This window comes from Mustelus asterias, chromosome 11, assembly GCF_964213995.1.
Source record: "Mustelus asterias chromosome 11, sMusAst1.hap1.1, whole genome shotgun sequence".
NCBI classification, from domain to species: Eukaryota; Metazoa; Chordata; class Chondrichthyes; order Carcharhiniformes; family Triakidae; genus Mustelus; species Mustelus asterias.
In genome coordinates this window covers 71580742-71608312 of record NC_135811.1, presented here as the reverse complement: position 1 = coordinate 71608312, position 27571 = coordinate 71580742, and the positions used below count along the sequence as shown (strand labels likewise).

The 27571-nt window shown below is 46.8% G+C and overlaps 1 protein-coding gene across 2 annotated transcripts in view; it reads left to right on the top strand.

Annotated features, from left to right (window-relative positions):
- Window positions 1-27571, top strand: part of taco1 (translational activator of mitochondrially encoded cytochrome c oxidase I) — a 36227-nt gene that overhangs the window by 2455 nt on the left and 6201 nt on the right. For both annotated transcript variants that reach the window (XM_078223722.1, XM_078223723.1), the window contains exons 2-5: window positions 7052-7379; window positions 8140-8246; window positions 24018-24148; window positions 27081-27258. In XM_078223722.1, coding sequence (XP_078079848.1) covers window positions 7073-7379; window positions 8140-8246; window positions 24018-24148; window positions 27081-27258 — 723 coding nt within the window. In that variant the 5' untranslated portion in view covers window positions 7052-7072. The remainder of the gene's footprint in view (window positions 1-7051; window positions 7380-8139; window positions 8247-24017; window positions 24149-27080; window positions 27259-27571) is intronic.

Below are 27571 nucleotides of genomic sequence, written 5' to 3'. Positions count from 1 at the left end.
TCTCATCCGGCCCAGGGGACTGATCTATTTTCACACTTTCCAGAATTGCGAACACCTCCTCATTAACCTCAATCCCGTCTAGTCCTATAGCCTGTATCTCAGTATTCTCCTCGACAACATTGTCTTTTTCCTGTGTGAATACTGACAAAAAATATTCATTTAGCGCCTCTCCTATCTCTTCAGGCTCCACGCACAACTTCCCACTACTGTCCTTGACTGGCCCTAATCTTACCCTAGTCATTCTTTTATTCCTGACATACCTATAGAAAGCTTTAGGGTTTTCCTTGATCCTACCTGCCAAAGACTTCTCATGTCCCCTCCTAGCTCTTCTTAACTCTCTCTTTAGGTCCTTCCTGGCTAACGTGTAACTCTCAAGCGCCCTAACTGAGCCTTCACGTCTCATCTTTACATAAGTCTCCTTCTTCCTCTTCACAAGAGATTCAACTTCTTCTAGAGGAAACCACGGTTCCCTCACTCGACCATTTCCTCCGCTCTCAAGCTCCCCTTCTGTGCCACTCCCCATTTGGGATATATCGCCAACTTCTGAAGTCATCTGAAATTCTGGAACTCTCCATCAAACAGCATTCGAGAGCATTTAATTTATAATTCCAACAATGTCCCTCAACCCAAACTTCAAGAATTCTCCTGCATCAGTGTGACGTGTGGATTAGGTGGATTGGCTATGCTAAGTTGCCCCTTGGTGTCAGGGTGACTAGCTAGGGTAAATAAATGGGGTTATGGGGATAGGGCTTGGGTGGGATTGTGGTCAGTGCAGACTCGATGGGCCAAATGGCCTCCTGCACTGTAGGATTCTATGTTCACATTTCCCACAGCTGCTGTCAGAGGGGAATTTCCAGTTGGAACTAATGCATTATGGATAGTCTGCAGAACAACTTGTATTCACTCAAGTGATCACTAGAAGGTAGATTTAGACTATATAAACTTTATTTCATAGCCAGCACCAAGCAGGAGGAAGGATTTATCTCTACTTAAGATGAATGAATTCTATTATGGTCTGTAGTTTGTGATTTTTCTGAGTTCTTGCTCCTCATTTTTCATCTGCTTCCACAGGTAAGTAAGTACGACAAATTGTTGAAATCTTGAAATGTAATCCTATTCCATGCAGTTTCCATTCATGCAACAGGCAGTGGAAGATAAGTTGTAGCTAGAATTACATCTTCCTCTTCTTGTCGATCGGAACTCTGACAACTGTGGCCTGACTCTTATGAGGTTAATATACTGGCCAGTGTTCGAGTTAGAAGAAAAAAAATCTCAGATTCATTGCAGTGCAGAAGGAGGCTATTCAGCCTATTGAGTCTGCACTGGCTCTCTGAAAGAGCATTCTACCTCGCACTTTCATAGAATCATAGAATCCCTACAGTGCAGAAGGAGACCATTCGGCCCATTGAGTCTGCACTGACCACAATCCCACCCAGCCCTATTCCCGTAATCCCACATATGTACCCTGCTAATCCCCTGACACTAGGGTCAATTTAGCATAGTTATTCCACCTAACCCGCACATCTTTGGACTATGGGAGGAAACCGGAAGAGAAGGTTGAGGACAAGAGAGTACATTAAATAGTAAAGGCAGTGTCAATAATCCTAGTACCAAACAGATCAGGCAAGAGCAAGACAGAGAACAAGGGAAGTCCAGATTAAACTGCATTTATTTCAATACAAGAGGCCTGACGGGCAAGGCAGATGAACTCAGGGCATGGATAGGTACATGGGACTGGGATATTATAGCAATTATTGAAACATGGCTAAGGGAGAGACAGGACTGGCAGCTCAATGTTCCAGGGTACAGATGCTATAAGAAAGATAGAACAGGAGGTAAGAGAGGAAGGGGAGTTGCACTTTTGATTAGGGAAAACCTCACGGCAGTACAGAGAGGAGATATTTCTGAGGGTTCGCCCACTGAGTCTATATGGGTAGAATTGAGAAATAAGAAGGGGGAAATCATAGTGATAGGAGTGTAGGCCCCCAAATAGTCGGTGGGAAATTGAGGAGCAAATATGTAAGGAGATTACAGATAGCTCCAAGAAAAATAGGGTGGTAATAGTGGGGGACTTGAACTTTCTGAACTATGACTGGGACAGCCATAGTATTAGAGGCTTGGATGGAGAGAAATTTGTTGAGTGTATTCAGGAGGAATTTCTCATTTAGTATGTGGATGGCCCAACTAGAGAGGGAGCAAACCTTGACGACCTCTTGGGAAATAAGAAAGGGCAGGTGACAGAAGTGTTAGTCAGGGATCACTTTGGGACCAGTGACCATAATTCCATTAGTTTTAAAATAGCTATGGAGAATGATAGGTCTGGCCCAAAAGTTAAAATTCTAAATTGGGGTAAGGCCAACTTTGATGGTATTAGACAGGAACTTTCTAAAGTTGATTGGGGGAATCTGTTGGCAGGCAAAGGGACAGCTAGTAAGTGGGAGGCTTTCAAAAGTGTGTTAACCAGCATTCAGGGTGAAGGCAAGGCTGGTAGAAGGAGGGAACCCTGGATGACTTGGGATATTGAGGACCTGGTCACGAAGAAGAAGGAGGCACATGACATGCATAGGCAGCTGGGATCAAGTGGATCCCTTGAAGAGTATGGAGGGTGTAGGAGCAGAGTTAAGAGAGAAATCAGGAGGGCAAAAAGGGGACATGAGATTGCTTTGGCAGATAAGGCAAAGGAAAATCCAAAGAGCTTCTACAAATTCATAAAGGGAAGAAGAGTAACTAGGGAGAGAGTAAGGCCTCTTAAGGATCAACAAGGTCAACTGTGCGGATCCACAAGAGATGGCTGAGATCCTAAATGAATATTTCTCATCAGTATTTACTGTTGAGAATGGCACGGATATTTAGGGAACTTGGGGAAATAAATAGTGATGTCTTGAGGAGTGTACATACTACAGAGAAGGAGGTGCTGGAAGTCTTAAAGTGCAACAAGGTAAATAAATTGCCGGGATCTGATCAAGTGTATCCCAGGATGTTGTGGGAGGCTAGGGAGGAAATTGCGGGTCCCCTAGCAGAGATATTTGAATCATCGACAGCCACAGGTGAGGTGCTGAAGATTGGAGGGTGGCAAATGTTGTGCCTTTGTTTAAAAAGGGCTGCAGGGAAAAGCCTGGGAACTACAGGCCGGTGAGCCTAACATCTACAGTGGGTAGGTTGTTAGAAGGTTTTCTGAGAGACAGGATCTAAAGGCATTTAGAGAGGCAAGGACTGATTAGGGACAGTCAGCATGGCTTTGTGAGTGGAAATACATGTCTCACAAATTTGAGTTTTTTGAAGGGGTAACCAAGAAGGTAGATGGGGGCAGTGCAGTTGATGTTGTCTACATGGACTTTAGCAAGGCCTTTGACAAGGTACCGCATGGTAAGTTGTTGCATAAGGTTAAATCTCATGGGATCCAGGGTGAGGTAACTAAATGGATACAAAATTGGCTTCTTGACAGAAGCCAGAGGGTGGTTGTAGAGGGCTGTTTTTCAAACTGGAGGCCTGTGACCAGCGGTGTGCCTCAGGGATCAGTGCTGAGTCCACAGTTATTTGTCATTTATATTAATGATTTGGATGAGAATATAGGAGGCATGGTTAGTAAGTTTGCAAATGACACCAAGATTGGTGGCATAGTGGACAATGAAGAAAGTTATCTGGGATTGCAACAGAATCTTGATCAATTGGGCCAGTGGGCTGACGAATGGCAGATGAAGTTTAATTTAGATAAAAGTGAGGTGATGCATTTTGGTAGCTCGAACCAGGGCAGGACTTACTCAGTTAATAGTAGGGTGTTGGGCAGAGTTATAGATCAAAGAGATCTAGCGGTACAGGTTCATAGCTCCTTGAAAGTGGAGTCACAGGTGGACAGAGTGATAAAGAAGGCATTCGGCATGCTTGGTTTCATTGGTCAGAACATTGAATACAGGAGTTCAGACGTCTTGTTGAAGTTGTACAAGACATCAGAACATTGAATACAGGAGTTCAGACGTCTTGTTGAAGTTGTACAAGACATCAGAACATTGAATACAGGAGTTCAGACGTCTTGTTGAAGTTGTACAAGACATCAGAACATTGAATACAGGAGTTCGCACGTTGTGTTGAAGTTGTACAAGACATTGGTAAGACCACACTTACTGTGTACAGTTCTGGTCACCCTATTATAGAAAGGGTGACCAGAACTGTAAACTAGAAAGAGTGCAGAAAAGATTTACTAGGATGCTACCGGGACATGATGGTTTGAGTTATAAGGAAAGGTTGGATAGACTGGGACTTTTTTCCCTGGAGCGTAGGAAACCTAAGGGTGATCATATAGCGGTCTGTAAAATAATGAGGGGCATAGATCAGCTAGATAGTCAACATCTTTTCCCAAAGATAGGGGAATCTAAAACTAAAGGGCATAGGTTTAAGGGGAGGGGGGAGGCACAAAAGGGTTCAGTCGGGGCAATTTGTTTCACACACAGGGTGGTGAGTGTCTGGAACAAGCTGCCAGAGTTAGTAGTAGAGGCTGGTACAATTTTGTCTTTTAAAAAGCACTTAGACAGTCACGTGGGTAAGATGGGTATAGAGGGTTATGGGCCAAACACGGGCAATTGGCACTAGCTCAGTGGTTTAAAAAAAAAAAGAGCGCATGGACAAGTTGGGTCAAAGGGCCTGTTTCCATGCTCTAAATCTCTATGACTCCATGACACCCGGAGGAAACCCACGCAGACACGGGGAGAATGTGTAAACTCCACACAAACAGTGACTTGAGGCCAGAATTGAACCCAGATCCCTGGCACTAGGAGGCAGCAGTGCTAACCCACTGTGCCACCCTGCCGCCTCTCATTCTTCGAGAGTCTAGAGAATACAGGGCCAATTTCCCCAATCTCTCTCCATAAAACAGTCCTGCCATCCCTGGAACAAGTCTGGTGAACTTTCATTGCACTCCCTCTATGGCAATAATATTCTTTCTGAGGTAAGAGGACCAGAACTGCACACTGTATCCCAGGTGCGGTCTAACCAAGCTGCTACACAACCGAAACAAGACTATGCTACTCCTGTACACAAATCCTCTTGCAATAAAGGCTAAAATTCCATTAGCCTTCCTAATTGCTTGCTGCACCTTGTGTCAACTTTCAGTGATTTATTGACAAGAGCCCTTTATACATCTACACTTACTTCAATGGAGAGAGATTAGAAATACTCTGCACATCTGTTCTTTCTACCAAAGTGGAAAAGCTTACATTTTTCCGCATTAGAACATAGAACATAGAACATTACAGCGCAGAACAGGCCCTTCGGCCCACGATGTTGCACCGACCAGTTAAAAAAAAAAACTGTGACCCTCCAACCTAAACCAATTTCTTTTCGTCCATGAACCTATCTACGGATCTCTTAAACGCCCCCAAACTAGGCGCATTTACTACTGATGCTGGCAGGGCATTCCAATCCCTCACCACCCTCTGGGTAAAGAACCTACCCCTGACATCGGTTCTATAACTACCCCCCCTCAATTTAAAGCCATGCCCCCTCGTGCTGGATTTCTCCATCAGAGGAAAAAGGCTATCACTATCCACCCTATCTAAACCTCTAATCATCTTATATGTTTCAATAAGATCCCCTCTTAGCCGCCGCCTTTCCAGCGAAAACAATCCCAAATCCCTCAGCCTCTCCTCATAGGATCTCCCCTCCATACCAGGCAACATCCTGGTAAACCTCCTCTGCACCCTCTCCAAAGCCTCCACATCCTTCCTGTAATGTGGGGACCAGAACTGCACACAGTACTCCAAGTGCGGCCGCACCAGAGTTGTGTACAGTTGCAACATAACGCTACGACTCCTAAATTCAATCCCCCTACCAATAAACGCCAAGACACCATATGCCTTCTTAACAACCTTATCTACTTGATTCCCAACTTTCAGGGATCTATGCACACATACACCTAGATCCCTCTGCTCCTCCACACATTATATTCTATCTTCCATGTTCTTGCCCGCTCATTAAGTTTGTCCAAATCCCCTTAAAGCCACTTTGCATCTTCCTCACAATACACATTCGTGCCTGGCTTTGTGTCATCTGCAAGCTTGGAAATATTGCATTTGGTTCACATTTCCAAATCAGTGATATAGACCGTGAGCGGCATTTTCCCCAAGTATTGATCTTTGCAGTACCCCACTAGTCCCAGCCTGCCAATGAGCTATTAATTCCTACTCTGTTTTCTGCTAGTTAACCAAACCTTGATCCATGCCAGTATAGATACACAAATCAGGAAAAAAGCAACACAAGTTAACATGGGTATAAAAATGCAGAGCACAGGTTCATTTCTAGGGGAGTAAAATTGAAAAACAGAAACTATGTTAAACTTGGTTTGATCACTGTTGGAGCAATATTCAGAGTTCTGGTCTTCAATTTACAAAAAGGATATAGAGGGGTTGGCGAAGATACAAAAGAAATGCCAAGGACGAGAACTTGAGCGTTGTTGAAAAAAGAAAGACGAGCTATCAAAGCTTTCCATCTTGCACTCATCAGGACAGCTACCTCAGATAAACCAACAGTAAAGGGAGCAACAATTTATATTGCACGGGAAGAGAGTGCTGATAGGATGTCAAATGGATTTTGATTGGTAGAGGCATTGCTATGGAAAATGCAGCAGAGAACTGTTCACTGCCAAGCTTTTGTTTCAAATTCAAATCCGGCAGATCAATTGCAGACGTGTGGATCTCCGCACATGGGTAAGATGGGTACAGAGGGATATGGGCCAAATGCAGGCAATTGGGATTAGCTTAGCGGTTTAAAAAAAAGGGCAGCGTGGACAAGTTGAGCTGAAGGGCCTGTTTCCATGCTGTAAACCTCTATGACTCTGACTTTGGTCAAGGCATTGCCATGAGGAATGTACAAGGAAATGGTTGTCTCGGGAGAGCTGGATAAAGTGAGGGTGGGCAGAGGATTGTGTGGAGCATAAACCCCATGAACCAGTTGGACTGAATGGCTTGTTGGTCTGCAGTAAATTCAATGTAGTTCTAATGTCCAGGGTAATAAATGTTTTTCTTTGTTCACTGTACTAGCTTCTTGTTCGTTATTACAGGTGATCAAGGGAATTCACGCTATGGCTACAGTTTCTGTGTTTCAAAGTGTTTGCCCATGGAACAGAAAGTGTCTTCTGTTCTCACTGCGGTGTTCGACGAAGTTGCTGCCAAAGCCCAAAGTTTTATTGCCGGCCTCCGTTCCCTTCTCTGAGCAGGCAAGCGGCCAGCGCCATGCCTTCACACCATGTGCGGAGATCCACACGTCTGCAGCTAATTACGCAGGGCACAACAAGTGGTCAAAGGTCAAACATATTAAAGGGCCAAAGGATGAAGCCAGGAGTCGGGTGTTTGCCAAGCTGTCGATATTGCTTCGCTTTGCAGTGAGAGGTAACACAGGCATGATGGTTGCAGCTCCGGTTATATCCAGATTGAATGTGGTTTTTAGTCTTTTTCTGTGGCAGAAGCACAATGTAATCGGTAATAAGATGGCTCACTGGTGCTCATAAACTGAATGACAACACTGGAAACCTGACTAAGATAAACTAGTCGTTCAGTGCCATGTAGAGATCAGGATCATCCCCGCCTCAATGTGATGATGGGTCACTGGTATCTCTGCTGTTCCAAATGGTAAACTTTTGAAGTTCAATTTGAAAATGTTGCATTCAGTGGCCCTATTGGCCAGGTGCGTTTGCACAGCGCCATTCATATAATCGGGGACAATTGAGAGGAAGCAGGTATGAGGAAAGCAGATTCTGTGTGAGAGAGGTGGAGGTGGCGTGATTGGAAGCTCGGCCATAGAGGTGGTTTTCAAAGCTGGAGAGAAAGCTGCAGGAGTTTAGGAAGCGAATTGCAGGATCTGAGCTGACCAAAGCTGAAATTACAATTGGATGTAGGGAGTGATACACAAAGGGTTGGGGTCAGAGGGGCAGGGACATAAAGCTGGGGAAATGGCTGAGGTTGGTTGGAGATAATGTTTGATATTTTACATTTCCTAAAAACTGAGAGTACGTTGAAGACCATTTGCTTCAAAGTTATTGTACTTTGTATTTCTATGTGCAGTATTAGCTGTAGTGAATAAGATAGCATCAGTCTATTGTCTCTGTTCAGGCCCTGGAAACCGATTGGATTTGCTCTGATTTTCTTGCAGAAGGAGGCTCAAACCCTGAGTTTAACACGCAGTTGGCAAATGTCATTGAACAGTGCCGAGCCAAGAACATGCCCAAAGTGTCCATCGAAGCGGCAGTAAAAGGGGCAGTAAGTATGGGAAAGCTGTCTTCTTACCAATCCCATTTACAATATAAGGATTCTTCACTAAACCTGTCGGTTTCCTGCTCTACCCATCTTTAGAAAACTATTGTAACCTGCAATTACAGTCAACCTCCTGTCGTTTGAGAACCCCGCCCCTGTCGCAAAGCCCACTGCGTGATGTGTTTCTCGATCAATTGTGGTTCATATGAATTATGAGCAGGAGTAGACCATTTGGCTCTTCGAGCATTCAGTAAGATTGTGGCTGATCTGATTGTGACCTCAACCCTACATTCCTGTCTACCCCAATAACCTTTCACCTCCTTTCTAATCAAGAATCTATCTAGCTCTGTCTTAAAAATATTCAAAGACTCTTCTCCCACTGCCTTTTGAGGAAACGAGCTTGCGCCCCCGAACGTTTACTCCTCTGCAATTTAACATGTACCATTACAATAAATTGCTTAACTGCAACTACACACACAAATGTAAGTGCGCTAACAACTCCCACTTCAGTAGAGATATTAGAGAATTAGCAGAAGGTAAAACTCTCACCTTTCCCACATCGAAGGCACACATTGCACATGCACTGTTTCTACAAATGGGCAAGTTCACCATTTGCGATTATACCCATTGTGAAATTTCACAGGAATGGAACCCCTGTGAACAACAGGAGTTGACCGTATATCAAATTTCTTCATAGGGAAACGTGGCACTGAGTCACATGGATCAGAAGATGTCTGGGTCAATTAACAGCCTCTGCTGAGTTAGCTGGGAGAACCAGAAATCTATCAGGATTCTCGTTCCCCCACAACTATCCAATGACACCTGCTGGAAAGTGTCCATGTCTGGATGACACTCAGATTGTGAGGAGCTCTCTGCGAGGAGATGATGCTTCAGGTGTCTTGGTCAGGCTCCTTCTGCGGTACTATATTGAATTCTGTGCACCTGCACATCAGGAAGGATATAGTGGTCTTGGATGGGATCCACTCACCAGTGTGATGCCAGTGATAAAAGGGTTAAATTATGAAGACCAGTTGCAATAACTTGGCTTGTGTTCTGTTGAGTTGAGAAGTTTGAGGGTGATCTAATCAAGATCTTCAAAATCATAAAGTGATTCAGTTGGATTGGTAGCGTGAAACTTTCCCCTGGTTAGCTTGTTTGGGAATGAAATCAGGAACACTTTTCCACACAGAAGGTGGTGGATATTTGGAACTCCCTCCCCTAAAACCTGGGGAAGCTAGGGGACAGCCAATATGTTCAAGACGAAGATTGATGGCTTTTGTTAGGTTCAGGATATAGAACTAAAGCAGGTAAATATAGCTGAGGTTCAGATCATGCATGTTCTACTTGAATATTGAAGATTGGAGAATAGCCAATGTCGTTCCTTTGTTTAAGAAAGGTAGCAAGAATAATCCAGGTAATTACCGGCCAGTGAGCCTTACATCAGTGGTCGGGAAATTATTGGAGAGGATTCTTCGAGACAGGATTTACTCCCACTTGGAAATAAGTGGATGTATTAGCGAGAGGCAACATGGTTTTGTGAAGGGGAGGTCATGTCTCACTAACTTGATCAAGTTTTTCGAGGAAGTGACGAAGATGATTGATGAGGGTAGGGCAATGGATATTGTCTACATGAACTTCAGTAAGGCCTTTGACAAGGTCCCTCATGGCAGACTGGTGCAGAAGGTGAAGTCGCATGGGATCAGAGGTGAGCTGGCAAGATGGATACAGAACTGGCTCGGTCATAGAAGACAGAGGGTAGCAGTGGAAGGATGTGTTTCTGAATGGAGGGCTGTGACAAGTGGTGTTCCTTAGGGATCAGTGCTGGTACCTTTGCTGTTCGTAATATATATATAAATGATTTGGAGGAAAATGTAACTGGTTTGACTAAGTTTGCGGATGACACAAAGGTTGGTGGATTTGCGGATAGCAATGAGGACCATCAGAGGATACAGCAAGATATAGATCGGTTGGAGGCTTGGGTGGAGAGATGGCAGATGGAGTTTAATCCAATAGTGAGGTAATGCATTTTGGAAGGTCTAATAAAGATAGGAAATATATAGTAAATGGCAGAATCCTTAAGAGCATTGATAGGCAGAGGGACCTGGGTGTACAGGTACACGGATCACTGAAAGTAGCAACGCAGGTGGAGAAGGTAGTCAAGAAGGCATACGGCATGCTTGCCTTTATCGGCCAGGGCATTGAGTTTAAAAATTGGCAAGTCATGTTGCCACTTTATAGAACCTTAGGCCGCACTTGGAATATCGTGTTCAATTCTGGTCGCCACACTACCAGAAGGAGGCTTTGGAGAGGGTACAGAAAAGATTTACCAGGATGTTGCCTGGCATAGAAGACATTAGCTATGAGGAGAGATTGGAGAAACTTGGTTTGTTCTCACTGGAACGACGGAGGTTGAGGGTCGACCTGATAGAAGTCTACAAGATTATGACAGGCATGGACAGAGTGGATAGTCAGAAGCTTTTTCCCAGGGTGGAAGAGTCAATTACTAGGGGGCATAGGTTTAAGGTGCAAAGAGCAAGGTTTAAAGGAGATGAACGAGGCAAGTTTTTTTACACAGAGGGCGGTGGGTGCCTGGAACTCGCTGTCGGGGGAGGTAGTGGAAGCAGATACGATAGTGAGTTTTAAGGGGCATCTGGACAAATACGTAAATAGGATGGGAATAGAGGGAGATGGTCCCCAGAAGGGTAGGGGGTTTTAGTTGAGTCGGGCAGCATGGTCGGCGCAGGCTTGGAGGGCCAAAGAGCCTGTTCCTGTGCTGTAATTTTCTTCGTTCTTTGAATAGAACTGCAGGCTGGAAGAGCTGAATGGCCCTACGTTCCCACACTTTCTGTCAAAGTTCAGAAATGAAGAATGATTTGATTTGATTTGATTTATTATTGTCACATGTGTTACGATACTGTGAAAAGTATTGGGAATGGCCAGAGGTTCTACACTTATAGGTCAGCTTTGCAGAAGAGAAAGGTTCAGGTTCAGTCCCTGGCCAACACTGAGCTTGCACAAGTTTTTTGATCAAAAGGGAATGAAACAACTGGCAAATTTTATTTTGTGAGGAAAACCAAAGGCTGCTCCACCCGTTCTGTATTGACCAACCCTTGTAAAAATGCCATGGGATGGCTGTCAAGCGAGAGCAGAATTGGGGTTAATTCCTTCCTCTGTACTTCCGTACCCGACAGCCCATGACTCTCCCCATAATCACCAATATTCCAGTGTGAATGAAGAGTTGAGGTATCAGAGAGTGATCGCACTGGTGGAATCCACTCCAGAAACATTTTACCTTCAGGAGCTGAAGGGAGAAGAGAGGTGAAAATAGGAAAGCCACGACAACATTAACTGATGTGTTTTTTAATAACGCTGCTTGGTAACGGTGTGGAGGGAGGCAATGGAGGTGAAACCAATAATTCAGCAAAGAGCTGATTCCTTTTGGGAAAACTAGATCTACTATATTTTGCGCACATTAACTGGGATGAACATCTCTTCCCAACAAAAGGAGTATGATCAATGATGGATAGGAAAAGATCCTTTGGTCCATCCAGCCTGTCCCGGACAGTTACAATACACTCTCCACCTACCCAAAACTACAAGAGATGCTGCTTACTCCTGTCAGTTACATCTGGATCTGAACCTAGTTCACTTCCCATTGTCTTGCATGAACATTTCATCAGCACCAATCTTGTCAGCACCAGAGTCCAAGCAACCCCATATCCACACTGGAGTTTTCTGTCTATACGTACTGCTTTATTTTGCATTGTCTGTACTTTGACTTCATCTTCCTGAAATCATTTTCAGATCTTGTTGAGAATTTTAGCTTCCAAGAACCTTCTGATTTATGGAGATGATGTTTCAATTGAAATACCTTTCATTAAAGGATTATGTCGGGCAGTCTGCTTGCCAGTCGGACAATAATGTGAATGACACCTTCAACAACCAGGGCCTGGAATTGTTCTGTGGGATACCAATCTCTGAATATGTCTGTATGAAATTCCTCCCTGCTGCTTTAGTGGAGTGTAGAGGTATCTGTCAAAATACAGGAGAGAAATTTCACATATGTGTGCGTGGGTTTCCTCCGGGTGCTCCGGTTTCCTCCCACAGTCCAAAGATGTGCGGGTTAGGTTGATTGGCCGTGCTAAATTGACCCTTAGTGTCAGGAGATTAACAGGATAAATATGTGGGGTTATGGGAATAGGGCCTGGGTGGGATTGTGGTTGGTGCAGACTTGATGGGCCGAATGGCTTCCTCCTGCTCTGTAGGGATTCTATGATGATCAAGGGGGAGGCGATGGCTTAGTGGTATTATTGCTCGACTATTAATCCAGAAACCCAGATAATGTTCTGGGGACCTGGGTTTGAATCCCGACACTGCAGAAGGTGGAATTTGAATTCAAAATAAAATATCTGGAATTAAGAATCTACTGATGACAATGAAACCATTGTCGATTGTCAGAAAAACCCATCTGGTTCACTAATGTCCTTTAAGAAAGGAAATCTGCCATCCTTACCTGGTCTGGCCTACATGTGACTCCAGAGCCACAGCAATGTTGTTGACTCTCAACTACCCTCTGAAATGGCCTAGCAAGCCACTCAGTTGTAACAATCGCTACAAAGTCTCAACAAAGAAATGAAACCGGACAGACCACCTGGCATCGTCATAGGCACCGGAAAAGACAACAGCAAAACAAACAGCCCTGTCGACCCTGCAAAGTTCTCCTTACTAACATCTGGGGGGCTAGTGCCAAAATTGGCAACAGCCTGACATAGTCATTCTCATGAAATCATATCTTACAGATAACATCCCTGACACCACCATTACCATCCCTGGATATATCCTGTCCCACCGGCAGGACAGACCCAGCAGATGTGGCGGCACAGTGTACACAGTCGGGAGGGAGTTGCCCTGGGAGTCCTTAACATTGACTCAGCACACCATGCAGTCTCATGGCTTCAGTTAAACATGGGCAAGGAAACCTCTTACTGGTTACACGTACCGTCCTCCTTCGGCTGATGAATCAATAGTCCTCCATGTTGAACAACACTTGGAGGAAGCACTCAGGGTGGCAAGGGCGCAAAATGTACTCTGGATGGGGGATTTCAATGTCCACCACCAAGAGTGGCTCGGCAGCAGCACTACTGATCCAGCTGGCTGGGTCCTAATGGATATAACTGCTAGACTGGGTCTGCAGCAGGTAGTGAAGGAACCAACAAGAGGAATTAACATACTTGACCTCATCCATACCTATCTGCCGGCTGCAGATGCATCTGTCCATGACAGTATCGGTAAGATGACCACCACACAGTCCTTGTGGAGATGAAGTCCCGCCTTCACATCGAGAATAACCTCCATCGTGTATTGTGGCACTATGACCGTGCTAAATGGGACAGACTTCAAACCGATCTAGCAACTCAAGACTGGGCATCCAGGAGGCGCTGTGGGCTATCAACAGCAGTGGAACTGTACTCCAACACAATCTGCAACCTCATGGCCTGGCACATCCCCCACTCAACCATTACCATCAAGCCAGGGGATCAACCCTGGTTCAATGGAGAGTGCAGGAGGGCATGCCAGGAGCAGCACCAGGCATACCTATGAATGAGGTATGCATGCCAAATGGGAAAAACAACAAGTGATAGACAGAGTTAAGCGATCCCACAACCAACGGATCAGATCTAAGCTCTGCAGTCCTTCCACATCCAGTCGAGAATGGTGGTGGACAATTAAACAACTCACTGGAGGAGGAGGCTCCACAAATATCACCATCCTCAATGATGGAGAAGCCCAGCACATCAGAGCAAAAGATAAGGCTGAAGTATTCGCAGCAATCTTCAGCCAGAAGTGCTGAGTGGATGATCCATCTCGGCCTCCTCCAGTGGTCCCCAGCATCTCAGATGACAGTCTCCAGCCAATTCGATTCACTCCACGTGATATCAAGAAACAGTAGGAGGCACTGGATACTGCAAAGGCAATGGGCCCTGATAACATTCCGGCAATAGTACTGAAGACTGTGCTCTAGAACTTGCTGCTCCCCTAGCTAAACTCTTCCGGTACAGACGCAACACTGGCATCTACCCAACAATGTGGAAAATTGCCCAGGTATTTCCTATGCACAAAAAGCAGGACAAATCCAACCCAGCCAATTCCCACCCAGTCAGTCTACTTTTGACCATCAGTAAAGTGGTGTCAGGGATCAACAGGCCTATCAAGCAGCACCTGCTCAGCAATAACCTGCTCAGTGACGCCCAGCTTGGGTTTCACCAGGGCCACTCAGTTCCTGACCTCATTACAGTCTTGGTTCAAACATGGACAAAAGAACTGAATTCCAGAGGTGAGGTGTGAGTGACAGCCCTTGACATCAAGGCCGCATTCGGCCGAGTGTGGCATCAAAGGAGCCCTAGTGAAACTGGAATCAGTGGATATTAGGGGGCAAACTCTCCACTGATTGGAGTCATACCTGGTACATAGGAAGATAGTTATGGTTGTGGGGGGTCAGTCATCTCAGCTCCACAATATCTCTGCAAGAGTCCTTCAGGGTAGTGTCCTAGGCCCAACAATCTTCAGCTGCTTCATCAATGACCTTTCCTCCCTCATAAAGTCAGAAGTGGGGATGTTCGCTAATAATTGCACAATGTTCAGCACCATTCGCAACTCCTCAGATACTGAAACAGTCCATGTTCAAATGCAACAAGATCTGGACAATATCCAGGCTTGGGCTGACAAGTGGCAAGTAACATTCGTGCCACACAAATGCCAGGCAATGATCATCACCAATAAGAGACACTCTAACCACTGCCCCTTAACATTCAATGGTGTAACCATCACTGAATCCCCCACTGTCAAATCCTTAGGGTTACCATTGACCAGAAACTCAACTGGACTCAGCACATAGGCATAGTGGCTACAAGAGCAGGTCAGAGGCTAGGAATACTGCGGCGAGTAACTCACCTCCTGACTCCCCAGAGCCTATCCCCATCTACAAGGCACAAGTCAGGAGTGTGATGGAATGCTCGCCACTTGCCTGGATGGGAGCAGCTCCAACAACACTCAAGAAGCTTGACACCATCCAGGACAAAGCAGCCCACTTGATTGGCACCACATCTACAAACATCCACTCCCTCCATCACCGACGCTCAGTAACAGCAGTGTGTACTATCTACAAGATGCACTGCAGCAATTCACCAAAGATCCTTAGACAGCACCTTCCAAACCCACGATCACTTCTATCTATAAGGACAAGGGCAGCAAATAAATGGGAACACCACCACCTGCAAGTATCCCTCCAAGCCACTCACCATCCTGACTTGGAAATATATCACCGTTCCTTCGCTGTCGCTGAGTCAAAATCCTGGAATTCACTCCCTAACAGCATTGTGGGGCAACCTACAGAACATGAACTGCAGCAATTCAAGAAAGCAGCTCACCACCACCTTCTCAAGGGCAACTAGCGATGGCTAATAAATGCTGGCCAGCCAGTGACGCTCACGTCCCATGAATGAATAAAAAAAACATATGTCGAAGATATCGCTGTAACAGATTACGATGAGTGCTGCCTGACTGTGAGGAGCGCTTTTGGAGTTGGGTGAAAACACGGAGTTCCAGTGGTAAGTTATAAGGAAGTAAGTAGTTCTTATTTGGGAAGTTAAAAGCTGCACTTTAGTGCATTCCTGCAGCAGGAATCAGCTGAATCAGCTCTCAACTGAACTTGGTTAGTTGTTTGTACAACTAGTTAAAATCAGTTCCAGGGCGTTGTAAGTTGTGCCTATAAAAACACTGCTGCTCTGACTGCACGGTGAGTGCTGCCTGACTGTGAGGAGTGCTCTTGGAGTTAGGTGAAAACGGAGTCAGGTGAAACAGGCAGCAGAGGCTACAAGGGAGAGTGCTGATTGGTGAGTAAGGGAGAATGCTGATTGGTGAGTAAGGGCGAGTGCTGATTGGTGAGTAAGGGTGAGTGCTGATTGGTGAGTAAGGGCGAGTGCTGATTGGTGAGTAAGGGTGAGTGCTGATTGGTGAGTAAGGGTGAGTGCTGATTGGGGAGTAAGGGCGAGCGCTGATTGGTGAGTAAGGGCGAGCGCTGATTGGTGAGTGAGGGCGAGCGCTGATTGGTGAGTAAGGGCGAGCGCTGATTGGTGAGTAACGGCGAGTGCTGATTGGTGAGTGAGGGCGAGCGCTGATTGGTGAGTGAGGGCGAGCGCTGATTGGTGAGTAAGGGCGAGCGCTGATTGGTGAGTAAGGGCGAGCGCTGATTGGTTAGTAAGGGCGAATGCTGATTGGTGAGTAAGGGTGAGCGCTGATTGGTGAGTAAGGGCGAGCGCTGATTGGTGAGTAAGGGTGAGCGCTGATTGGTGAGTAAGGGTGAGCGCTGATTGGTGAGTAAGGGCGAGTGCTGATTGGTGAGTGAGGGCGAGCGCTGATTGGTGAGTGAGGGCGAGCGCTGATTGGTGAGTAAGGGCGAGCGCTGATTGGTGAGTAAGGGCGAGCGCTGATTGGTGAGTAAGGGCGAGCGCTGATTGGTGAGTAAGGGCGAGCGCTGATTGGTGAGTAAGGGCGAGTGCTGATTGGTTAGTAAGGGCGAGCGCTGATTGGTGAGTAAGGGCGAGTGCTGATTGGGGAGTAAGGGCGAGTGCTGATTGGTGAGTAAGGGCGAGCGCTGATTAGTGAGTGAGGGCGAGCGCTGATTGGTGAGTGAGGGCGAGCGCTGATTGGTGAGTGAGGGCGAGCGCTGATTGGTGAGTGAGGGCGAGCGCTGATTGGTGAGTGAGGGCGAGTGCTGATTGGTGAGTAAGGGCGAGTGCTGATTGGTGAGTAAGAGCGAGTGCTGATTGGTGAGTAAGGGTGAGTGCTGGTTGGTGAGTAAGGGCGAATGCTGATTGGTGAGTAAGAGCGAGCGCTGATTGGTGAGTAAGGGCGAGTGCTGATTGGTGAGTAAGGGCGAATGCTGATTGGTGAGTAAGAGCGAGCGCTGATTGGTGAGTAAGAGCGAGCGCTGATTGGTGAGTAAGGGCGAATGCTGATTGGTGAGTAAGGGCGAGCGCTGATTGGTGAGTAAGGGCGAGTGCTGATTGGTGAGTAAGGGCGAGTGCTGATTGGTGAGTAAGGGCGAGTGCTGATTGGTGAGTGAGGGCGAGTGCTGATTGGTGAGTCAGGGCGAGTGCTGATTGGTGAGTGAGGGCGAGTGCTGATTGGTGAGTCAGGGCGAGTGCTGATTGGTGAGTAAGGGCGAGTGCTGATTGGTGAGTAAGAGCGAGCGCTGATTGGTGAGTAAGGGAGAATGCTGATTGGTGAGTAAGGGCGAGTGCTGATTGGTGAGTAAGAGCGAGCGCTGATTGGTGAGTAAGGATTACTCTTGATTCTCTGAAACTGACAGTGATTTTGGACTAAAAAACTAAAACAGTGACATCACAGGGGGCTGTGATTTGATTGGCTTATAGGGACCTGTACAAACCCATTTAAATTACTGGTTAGAAATTGAATTGAGACTGAGGTAATAAGGAGATCTATAAGTTTTTTAAAATTTAAAACCCAAATTAAAAACTAATTAAATAAAATAGTGATGGAGAGTCAGGTGATGTGTTGTTCATGCAGGATGTGTTCATGAGGTGGACCCCATTGTGGTTCCCAGTGGGCATGTCTGCAGTAAGTGTTGGTTGCTTGAGGAACTCCGGCTCAGAGTGGATGAGCTGGATTCTGAGCTCCGGACGCTGTGACACATCAGGGAGGGGGAGAGTTACCTGGACGCTGTGTTCCAGGAGGCAGTCACACCCCTTAGATTAAATACCTTGAATTCGGCCAGTGGACAGGGACAGGAGGGTGTGGCTGCGAGTGAGGCAGGTAGAGGGATCCCGGAGGTAGGGTTGCAGGAGCCTCAGTCCCTGAACTTGTCCAACAGGTTCGAGATTCTTGCTCCCTGTGTGGACGGGAACGGATACTGCAGGGAGGATGAGAAAACTGACCACGGCACCATGGTGCAGGGAGCCATTCAAGTGAGGGGAGAAAAAAGAAATGTAGTCGTAATTGGGAACAATATAGATGGGGGCATTGACACTGTTATCTGTGACCAGGATCGAGAATCCCAAAGAGTGTGTTGCCTGTCTGGTGCTCGGGTTCGGGATATCTCATCTTGGCTTCAGAGGAACTTGAAGTGGGAGGGTAAAGACCCAGTTGTCATGGTCCACGTAGGTACCAATGACATAGGTAGAACAGGGACAAAGGTTCTGCTGAGGGAGTATGAACAGTCAGGAACTAAATTGAAAAGCAGAACCAAAAAGGTAATAACCTTTGGATTACTACCTGAGCCACGAGCTAATTGGCACAGGGTCAATAAGATTAAGGTGGTAAATGCGTGGCTGAAAGATTGGTGTGGGAGGAATGGGTTTGAAATCATGGGGCATTAGCACCAGTATTGGGGAAGAAGGGACCTGTTCTGATGGGACGGTCTTCATCTGAATCGTGCTGGGACCAGAGTCCTGGCGAATATAACCAGGGCTGTAGATAGGGCTTTAAACTAAATAGTGGGGGGGGAGGGTTCAGTTGTGTGGAAAATTAGAAAATCAAAGTTAAAGGAGTGGGTAGAAGTGCAGGTTAATGGAGCTGAGGGCTCAGGAGAGGTTAGTAAAGTTTCCAGACCATGTAATAGAACAGAGAGTATGGAAGGTGGTAGGAATCTAACCTCAAGCAGAGCAAAAAAGGTGACAAGTATGAGAAGGGAGTTGGTCAATGCAGGACTGAGGGTGTTGTATCTAAATGCGTGCAGTATACAGAACAAGGTAAATGAACTTGTTGCGCACATTGAAATTGGCCGGTACAATGTTGTAGGCATCACAGAGACGTGGCTGCAAGGGGATCAGGGCCGGGATCTAAATATCCAAGGTTGTTTGTCCTATCGGAAGGATGGGCAAAGGGGGCGGGGTTGCATTGTTAGTAAGAAATTAAGTTAAATTGATAGCAAGAAGCAATTTAGGATCAGAAGGCATAGAATCTCTGTGGGTAGAGTTGAGGAATCGCAAAAATAAAAAGACCCTGATGGGAGTTATGTACAGGCCCCCTAGCAGTAGTCAGGATGTGGAGCAGAAAATAAATCAGGAGATTAAAAGGCATATCAAAAAGGCAACATTACAATAAACATGGGGGACTTCAATATGCAGGTGGACTGGGAAAATCAGGTAGGTCGTGGATCCCAAGAAAAGGAATTTGTGGAATGTCTAAGAGATGGTTTTTGGAGCAGCTTGTGACAGAGCCTATCCAGGGAACAGGCAATTCTGGATTTGATGATGTGTAATGAGGCAGACTTGATTAGGGAACTTAAGGTGAAGGAACCCTTGGGGAGCAGTGACCACAACATGATACAATTTACCCTGCAGTTTGAGAGGGAGAAGCTGGAATCAGATGTAACGGTATTACAATTAACTAAAGGTAGCTACAAAACATGAGGGAGGTGCTGGCCAGAGTTGATTGGAAAGGGAACCTAGCAGGGAAGACAATGGAACAGCAATGGCAGGAGTTTTTGAGAGTTATTCGGGAGGCACAACAGAAATTCATCCCGAGGAGGAGGAAACATGCTAAGGGGAGGACGAGGTATCCATGGCTGATGAGGGAAGTCAAGGACAGCATAAAAGCAAAAGAAAAAGCAAACAAAGTGGCAAGGATTAGTGAGAAGCCAGAGGATTGGGAAGCCTTTGAAAGCGAGCAGAGGACAACTAAAAAAGCAATAAGGGGGGAGACGATGAAATATGAGTGTAAGCTAGCTAGTAATATAAAAGAAGATAGCAAGAGTTTTTTTCAATATACAAAAGTAAGAGAGAGACAAAAAATAGCGATTGGACCACTGGAAAACGAGGCTGGAGAAGTAATAATAGGAAACAAAGCAATGGCAGTGGAACTGAATAGTTACTTTGCGTCAGTCACGATGGAAGAAACCAGTGGGATGCCCGAGCTCCAGGAGAGTCAGGGGGCACAGGTGAGTGTAGTGGCCATCACTAAGGAGAAGGTTCTGGGGAAGTGGAAAGGTCTGATGGTGGATAAATCACCTGGACCGGATGGACTACACCCCAGGGTTCTAAAAGAGATAGCTGAGGAAATGGTGGAGGCATGTGTGATCTTTCAGAAATCACTGGGGGCAGGGAGGGTGCCAGAGGACTGGAAAGTAACTAATGTAACACCGCTGTTTAAGAAGGGAGGGAGGCAGCAAACGGGAAATTATAGGCTGGTTCGCCTGACTTCGGTCATTGGCAAGATTTTAGAGGATTATTAAAGATGAGATCGCAGAATACTTCGAAGCACATGATAAGGTAGGAATGAGTCAGCACGGCTTTGTCCAGGGGAGGTCATGCCTGACAAATCTGTTAGAGTTCTTTGAGCAGGTAACAAGGAAGTTAGATAAAGGAGAACCAGTGGATGTGATTTATTTAGATTTCCAGAAAGCCTTTGACAAGATGCCGCATAGGAGACTGTTAAATAAGTTAAGAGCCCATGGTGTTAAGGGTAAAATCCTGGCATGGATAGAGGATTGGCTTACTGGCAGAAGGCAGAGAGTGGAGATGAAGGGGTCTTTTTCAGGATGGCAGCCGGTGACTGCTGGTGTGCTGGGACCACAACTTTTCACAGTATACGTTAACGATTTGGAGGAAGGAACTGAAGGCACTGTTGCTAAGTTTGCAGATGATACAAAGATATGTAGAGGGCCAGGTAGTATTGAGGAAGCAGGGGGGCTGCAGAAGGACTTGGACAGGTTAGGAGAGTGGGCAAAGAAGTGGCAGATGGAATACAATGTGGAAAAGTGTGAGGTTATGCACTTTGGAAGGAGGAATGGAGGCATAGACTATTTTCTAAATGGGAAAATGCTTAGGAAATCAGAAGCACAAAGGAACTTGGGAGTCATTGTTCAAGATTCTTTTAAGGTTAACATGCAGGTTCAGTCGGCAGTTAGGAAGACAACTGCAATGTTAGCATTCATGTCGACAGGGCTAGAATACAAGGCTGTATAAGGCTCTGGTCAGACCTCATTTGGAGTATTGTGAGCAGTTTTGGGCCCCATATCTAAGGAAGGATGTGCAGGCCTTGGAAAGGGTCCAGAGGAGGTTCATGAGAATGATCCCTGGAATGAAGAGCTTGTTGTATGAGGAACGGTTGAGGGCTCTGGGTCTGTACTCGTTGGAATTTAGAAGGATGAGGGGGGATCTTATTGAAACTTACAGGATACAGCGAGGCCTGGATAGAGTGGATGTGAAGAGGATGTTTCCACTAGTAGGAAAAACTCAAACCAGAGGGCACAGCCTCAGGCTAAAGGGATGATCCTTTAAAACAGAGATGAGGAGGAATTTCAACCAGAGTGTGGTGAATCTGTGGAACTCTTTGCCGCAGAAGGCTGTGGAGGCCAAGGCATTGAGGTCTTTAAGACAGAGATAGATAGGTTCTTGATTAATAAGGGGATCAGGGGTAATGGGGAAAAGGCAGGAGAATGGGGATGAGAAAAATATTAGCCATGATTGAATGGCGGAGCAGACCCGATGGGCCGAGTGGTCTAATTCTGCTCCTATGTCTTATGGTCTTATGGTAATACTCAGCTACATTTGGAGCACTGGTCTACAATATTACACAGACTCCTATATTATTGTTGCATGGCTTTCAAGACCCTGAATAGTGTCATTTGAGCAAATGGATCAGTCAAGTTACTGTCTCTGCATTGTCACTTTTAAAAAATTCATGAATGGGGTGTGGGCGTCGCTGGCTAGGTCCAGCATTCAGTGCCCATTCCTAACTGCCCTTGGGAAGATAGTGATGAACTGCCGCCTTGAACGTCTGCAGACCATGTGGTGTAGGTACACCCTCAGTGCTGTTAGGGAGGGAGTTCCAGGATTTTGACCAGGCGACTGAAAGAACGGCGCTATATTTCCAAGTCAGAATGGTGAGTGGCTTGGAGGGGGCTTTCCAAGCGGTGGTGTCCCCATGTGTCCTTTCCTTCTAGATGGTGGTGGTGTCTCAGGATCCTTGATAAGTTCCTGCAGTGTACCTGCTACCACTGTGCGTCAGTGGCGGAGGGAGTGAATGTTTGTGGAAGGGGTGCCAATCAAACGGGCTGCTTTGTCCTGGATGATATCAAGCTTTTTGAGTGTTGTTGGAGCTGCAGTAATCCAGGCGAGTGGGGACTATCCCATCACACTCCTGACTTATGCCTTGCAGATGGTGGACAGTTTTTGGGGAGTCAGGAAGTGAGTTACTTGCTGTAGGATTTGTAGCCTCTGACTGGCTCTTGTAGCCACAGTATTCATAAGGTTAGTCCAGTTCAGTTTCTGGTCAATGGTAACTCCCGAGGATGTTGATCGTGGACAGACTTCCTACACCGGACACTTATCGTTAAATTTGTCTCGAGAACTAATCCCTAGAATGTTTTCAAAGAAAAGGAGACTCTCTTTTTCTAATATGTAATACATATCACACTCCAGCTTCCAAAGCTTCCCTGATGCTGGCAGAGATTTATTTCTTTATCTGACCCACCTGCATTGCTCATCTGTGTAAAGTTTATTTGATTTGAATTTGGGAATTCACAGAATCCCTGCAGTGCAGGAGGAGGCCATTTGGCCCATCGAACCTGCACCGACGACAATGCCACCCAGGCCCTATCCCCGTAACCCCACATATTTAACCCGCCAGTCCCCCTGACACTAAGGGGCAGTTTAATATGACCAATCCACCTAACCTGTACATCTTTGTGCCACTAAATTATCTAACTCTATGGTGGATTCAGTGCAATTTTCTCACAGCCTCCAGTGGAAGAGCACAGACATTGATTTGCAAATAGTTAAAGCTTTAACCTTTTCTGCTGCGGGCTTTTGTTGTGAGAAAAAAGAAGAAAGACCTGCATTTCTGTGGTGCCTTTCACAAGCTCAGGGTGACGCGCACAATTTTGCTGCCAATGACGTACTTTATTTGGATTGTCATTACTGTTGCAATATCGAGATGTGGCAGCTAATTGGCACACAGCAAGATCCCACACTCAGTAATATCACCAGACTTTAGTGATGTTAGTTTAAAGATGAATATTGACGAGGAGAACTCCCTGCTCTTTTTCAGAATAGTGCCATGGGATCATTAACGTCCACCTGGAAGTGTAGATGGAATCTCAGTTTAGTGTCACATCTCGAAAATGGAACCTCTGGCAGTGCAATTACGCCCGAATTGTACCCCAGTGTATCAGACCGGATTGTGTACTTAAATCTCTGGAGTGCTAGTTAAAGTGTGGAGATGCCTGTGTTGGACTGGGGTAAACACAGTAAGAGTTTTAACAACACCAGGTTAAAGTCGAACAGGTTTATTTGGTAGCAAATGGCATTTGCTACCAAATAAACATGTTGGACTTTAACCTGGTGTTGTTAAAACTCTCACTGTGCTAGTTAAACACAGTCTTCAGAGAATGCTAGCAGCGGAACCATGACTGTCCCTCTTGAGGGTAAGAATATATTGTGTTCTTCTCTCTCTTCATGTCCTTTTGGTCTCTTCCTGAGTTGAGAAGATGTGTATAGGGCATTGTGCAAGCAAATGGCACACCGCTGCAATCTGATATTGATTTTCCTTGTAATTTTTCCTCTATGTCTGCTTTCGACAGCCGTGTGGCTGAAACCGAGTTGGGAACATTCCTGTCAACAGGAGAGATGGAGCTTGTGAAGTGGCATTCAGTGTGCTTATTGTGTGACACATGGTGCACTGTATACTACCCTTTACTATAAATGCTTCAGGTGTAACATTGCTCCTTACCCCTCTTATTGCCTGCTTTTCCAGAAGTCCAAGACTTCAACCTATTCACTGTACGAAGGAAGAGGTCCAGGGGGATCATCTCTGCTGATTGAAGTTCTATCAGACAACAACAGCCGGTCACATCAGGAGTTAAGGAGCATCCTGAACAAAAACGGGTAAGAACAGCCTGAGTAACCATCTTCACGGAACTGTTTCACAAACTCCATTCAGTACCCACAAGACATAGGAACAGAGTTAGGCCATTCGGCCCATCGAGTCTGCTCCACCATTCAATCATGGCTGATACTTTTCTTATCCCCATTCTCCTACCTTTTCCCCATAACCCCTGATCCCCTTATTAATCGAGAACCTATCTCTCTCTGTCTTAAAGAGACTCAATGACCTGGCCTCCACAGCCTTCTGCGGCAAAGAGTTCCACAGATTCACCACTCTCTGACTGAAGAAATTCCTCCTCATCTCTGTTTTAAAGGATTGTCCCTTTAGCCTGAGGTTGTGCCCTCTGGTTCCAGTTTTTCCTCCTAGTGGAAACATCCTCTTCACGTCCACTCTATCCAGGCCTCACTGTATCCTGTAAGTTTCAATAAGATTTCCCCCTCATCCTTCTAAACTCCAACGAGTACAGACTCAGAATCCTCAATCGTTCTTCATACGACAAGCTCTTCATTGCAGGGATCATTCTTGTGAACCTCCTCTGGACCCTTTCCAAGGCCAGCACATCCTTCCTTAGATACGGAAATGCTCACAATACCCCAAATGGGGTCTGACCAGAGCCTTATACAGCCTCAGAAGTACCTAACCTGTGCTGCTCATTAAATCCGTATCCCATCAATACCAGTCGTGTGGAGAAGCAATCTTTTCCCATGTGGGGATTGAGATTCTGTTAGAATACCATCCTTTACCTCTGCACTCTGGGTTTGGAATATAAAGCAAACAGAACGAGTGAGTTCCTGGACTGGTTTCTATTGTCTGACTGGGTTGGATGGGAATTTTCCACAGGTTTTTCCTCTTGTTGACCCTGTGTGTTTGCCTCCCCCAGAAGGTTACACAGCTTCTGCGGGGTGGTGTAGACACGATGCTCCGATCTCTGACAGCTCCCAATCCCACCCGACACTGTGCCCCCCCGATCCCACCCGACACTGTGTCCCCCCGATCCCACCTGACACTGCGCCCCCCCCCGATCCCACTCGACACTGTGTCCCCCCGATCCCACCCGACACTGTGCCCCCCCGATCCCACCTGACACTGCGCCCCCCCCGATCCCACCTAACACTGCGCCCCCCCCGATCCCACCCGACACTGTGCCCCCCCCCGATCCCACCCGACACTGTGTCCCCCCGATCCCACCTGACACTGCGCCCCCCCCCGATCCCACTCGACACTGTGTCCCCCCGATCCCACCTGACACTGCGCCCCCCCCGATCCCACTCGACACTGTGTCCCCCGATCCCACCTGACACTGTGCCCCCCCGATCCTACCTGACGCAGTGCCCCCCCGATCCCACCTGACGCAGTGCCCCCTGATCCCACCTGATGCAGTGCCCCCCCGATCCCACCTGACGCAGTGCCCCCCCGATCCCACCTGACGCAGTGCCCCCCCGATCCCACCTGACGCTGTGCCCCCCCGATCCCACCCGACGCTGTCCCCCCCCGATCCCACCTGACGCTGTGCCCCCCCGATCCCACCTGACGCAGTGCCCCCCGATCCCACCTGACACTGTGCCCCCCGATCCCACCCGACACTGTGCCCCCCCGATCCCACCTGACACTGTGCCCCCCCGATCCCATCTGACACTGTGCCCCCCTGATCCCACCCGACACTGCGCCCCCCCCCGATCCCACTCGACACTGTGTCCCCCCGATCCCACCCGACACTGTGTCCCCCCGATCCCACCCGACACTGTGTCCCCCCGATCCCACCCGACACTGTGTCCCCCCCGATCCCACCTGACACTGTGCCCCCCCCCCCCCGATCCCACCTGACACTGTGCCCCTGGCTCTGATCATAACACACAAGAAGGATGCATCATCAGTGGAAGCTGAGGAAATTATGGATTTGAAAGGAAATGTATACATTGCTGTGAAGATTCGTGGCGGGCGAGGAGACCAGGAAAATTTTAGAAATAGCAAGAAATATAAAAACAGACAAAAGAGCTTCTACATGTACATAAAATGGAAGAGAGTAGCTAAAGTAAACATTGGTCCCTCAGAGGGTGAGACAGGAGAATTGATAATGGGAAAGAAGGAAATAGCACAGTTGAACAAGTATTTTCTATCAGTCTTCACGGTGAAAGAAAATAAAAACATTGCAAGAATAGAAAATGAACGAGCAAAAAGGAAGGAGGAATGCAAAATAATCACGGGGACAGCATGCAGACTCCGCAGTGACAGTGACCCAAGCCGGGAATTGAACCCGGGTCCCTGGCGCTGTGAGGCAGCAATGCTAATCACTGGTCAGTGCACCTAACCAGCACGTCTTTCAGACTGTGGGAGGAAGCCAGAGAATCCAGAGGAAAGCCACACAGACACGAGGAGAATGTGTAGACTCCGCACAGACAGTTACCCAAGCCAGGAATCGAACCCGGGTCCCTGGCGCTGTGAGGCAGCAGTGCTAACCAATGTGTCACCGTATTTTAAGTAGCAGAACATGGCACGGAGGTTAGCACTGCTGTCTCCTAAGACCCATGTTCCATTGCAGCCTTGGGTAACTGTGCGGGGTTTGCACATGTCTATGTGGGTTTTCTCTGGGTGCTCCAATTTCCTCCCACAGTCCAAAAATGAGCAGGTTAGGTGGATTGGCCATAATAAATTGTCCCTTAATGCCCCAAGATGTGTAGGTTAGGTGGATTAGCTGTGGTAGATGTGTGGAGTTACAGGGATAGGGCAAGGGAGCGGGCCTGGGTAAGATGCTCTGTCAGAGAGTTGGTGCAGACTCGATGGGCCAAATGGCCTCCTTCTGCACAATAGGGATTCTATGGAATTTATTGGTTTAAAGGAGGAAAATTCTGATGTTTCAAATGCAGTCTTGGTAGAGTTAGATCAGCTTTCATCTGTAGGTATATATCCATCACGGTGTGTTGTCATTGCCAGGGGAGCACTGTGTGAGGGTGCCCGCCACTGCTTTGAAAGGAAAGGTGTGGTGACAGTGAACAGTCTGGATAAAGATGGTCAGGAGATTCAGTTGGAACGTGCTCTGGAACTGGCAATTGAAGCAGGTGCTGAGGATGTTAAACAGGAGGATGATGAAGACGACAAAGTGATCCTGAAGGTGAGTACAGGTCTTGTAGATTTGACTCATTTTGTAAAGGATGTCACTGTGTAATGTGGGTGCTATGTGTCAGTATTCTCACATGCAGCTCTGTAGAATCGAAAACTGACTTGTACCATTTATAAATATCCAGCACGGGCTTAGATACAGAATAAAACTCCCTCAACACTGTTTGACACTGTCCCTGTCAAACACTCCAGAACAGGTACAGTTTGACACTGTCCCTGTTAAACACTCCCAGGACAGGTACAGCACGGGCTTAAATACAGAGTAAAGCTCCCTCTACACTGTCCCCCATCAAACACTCCCAGGA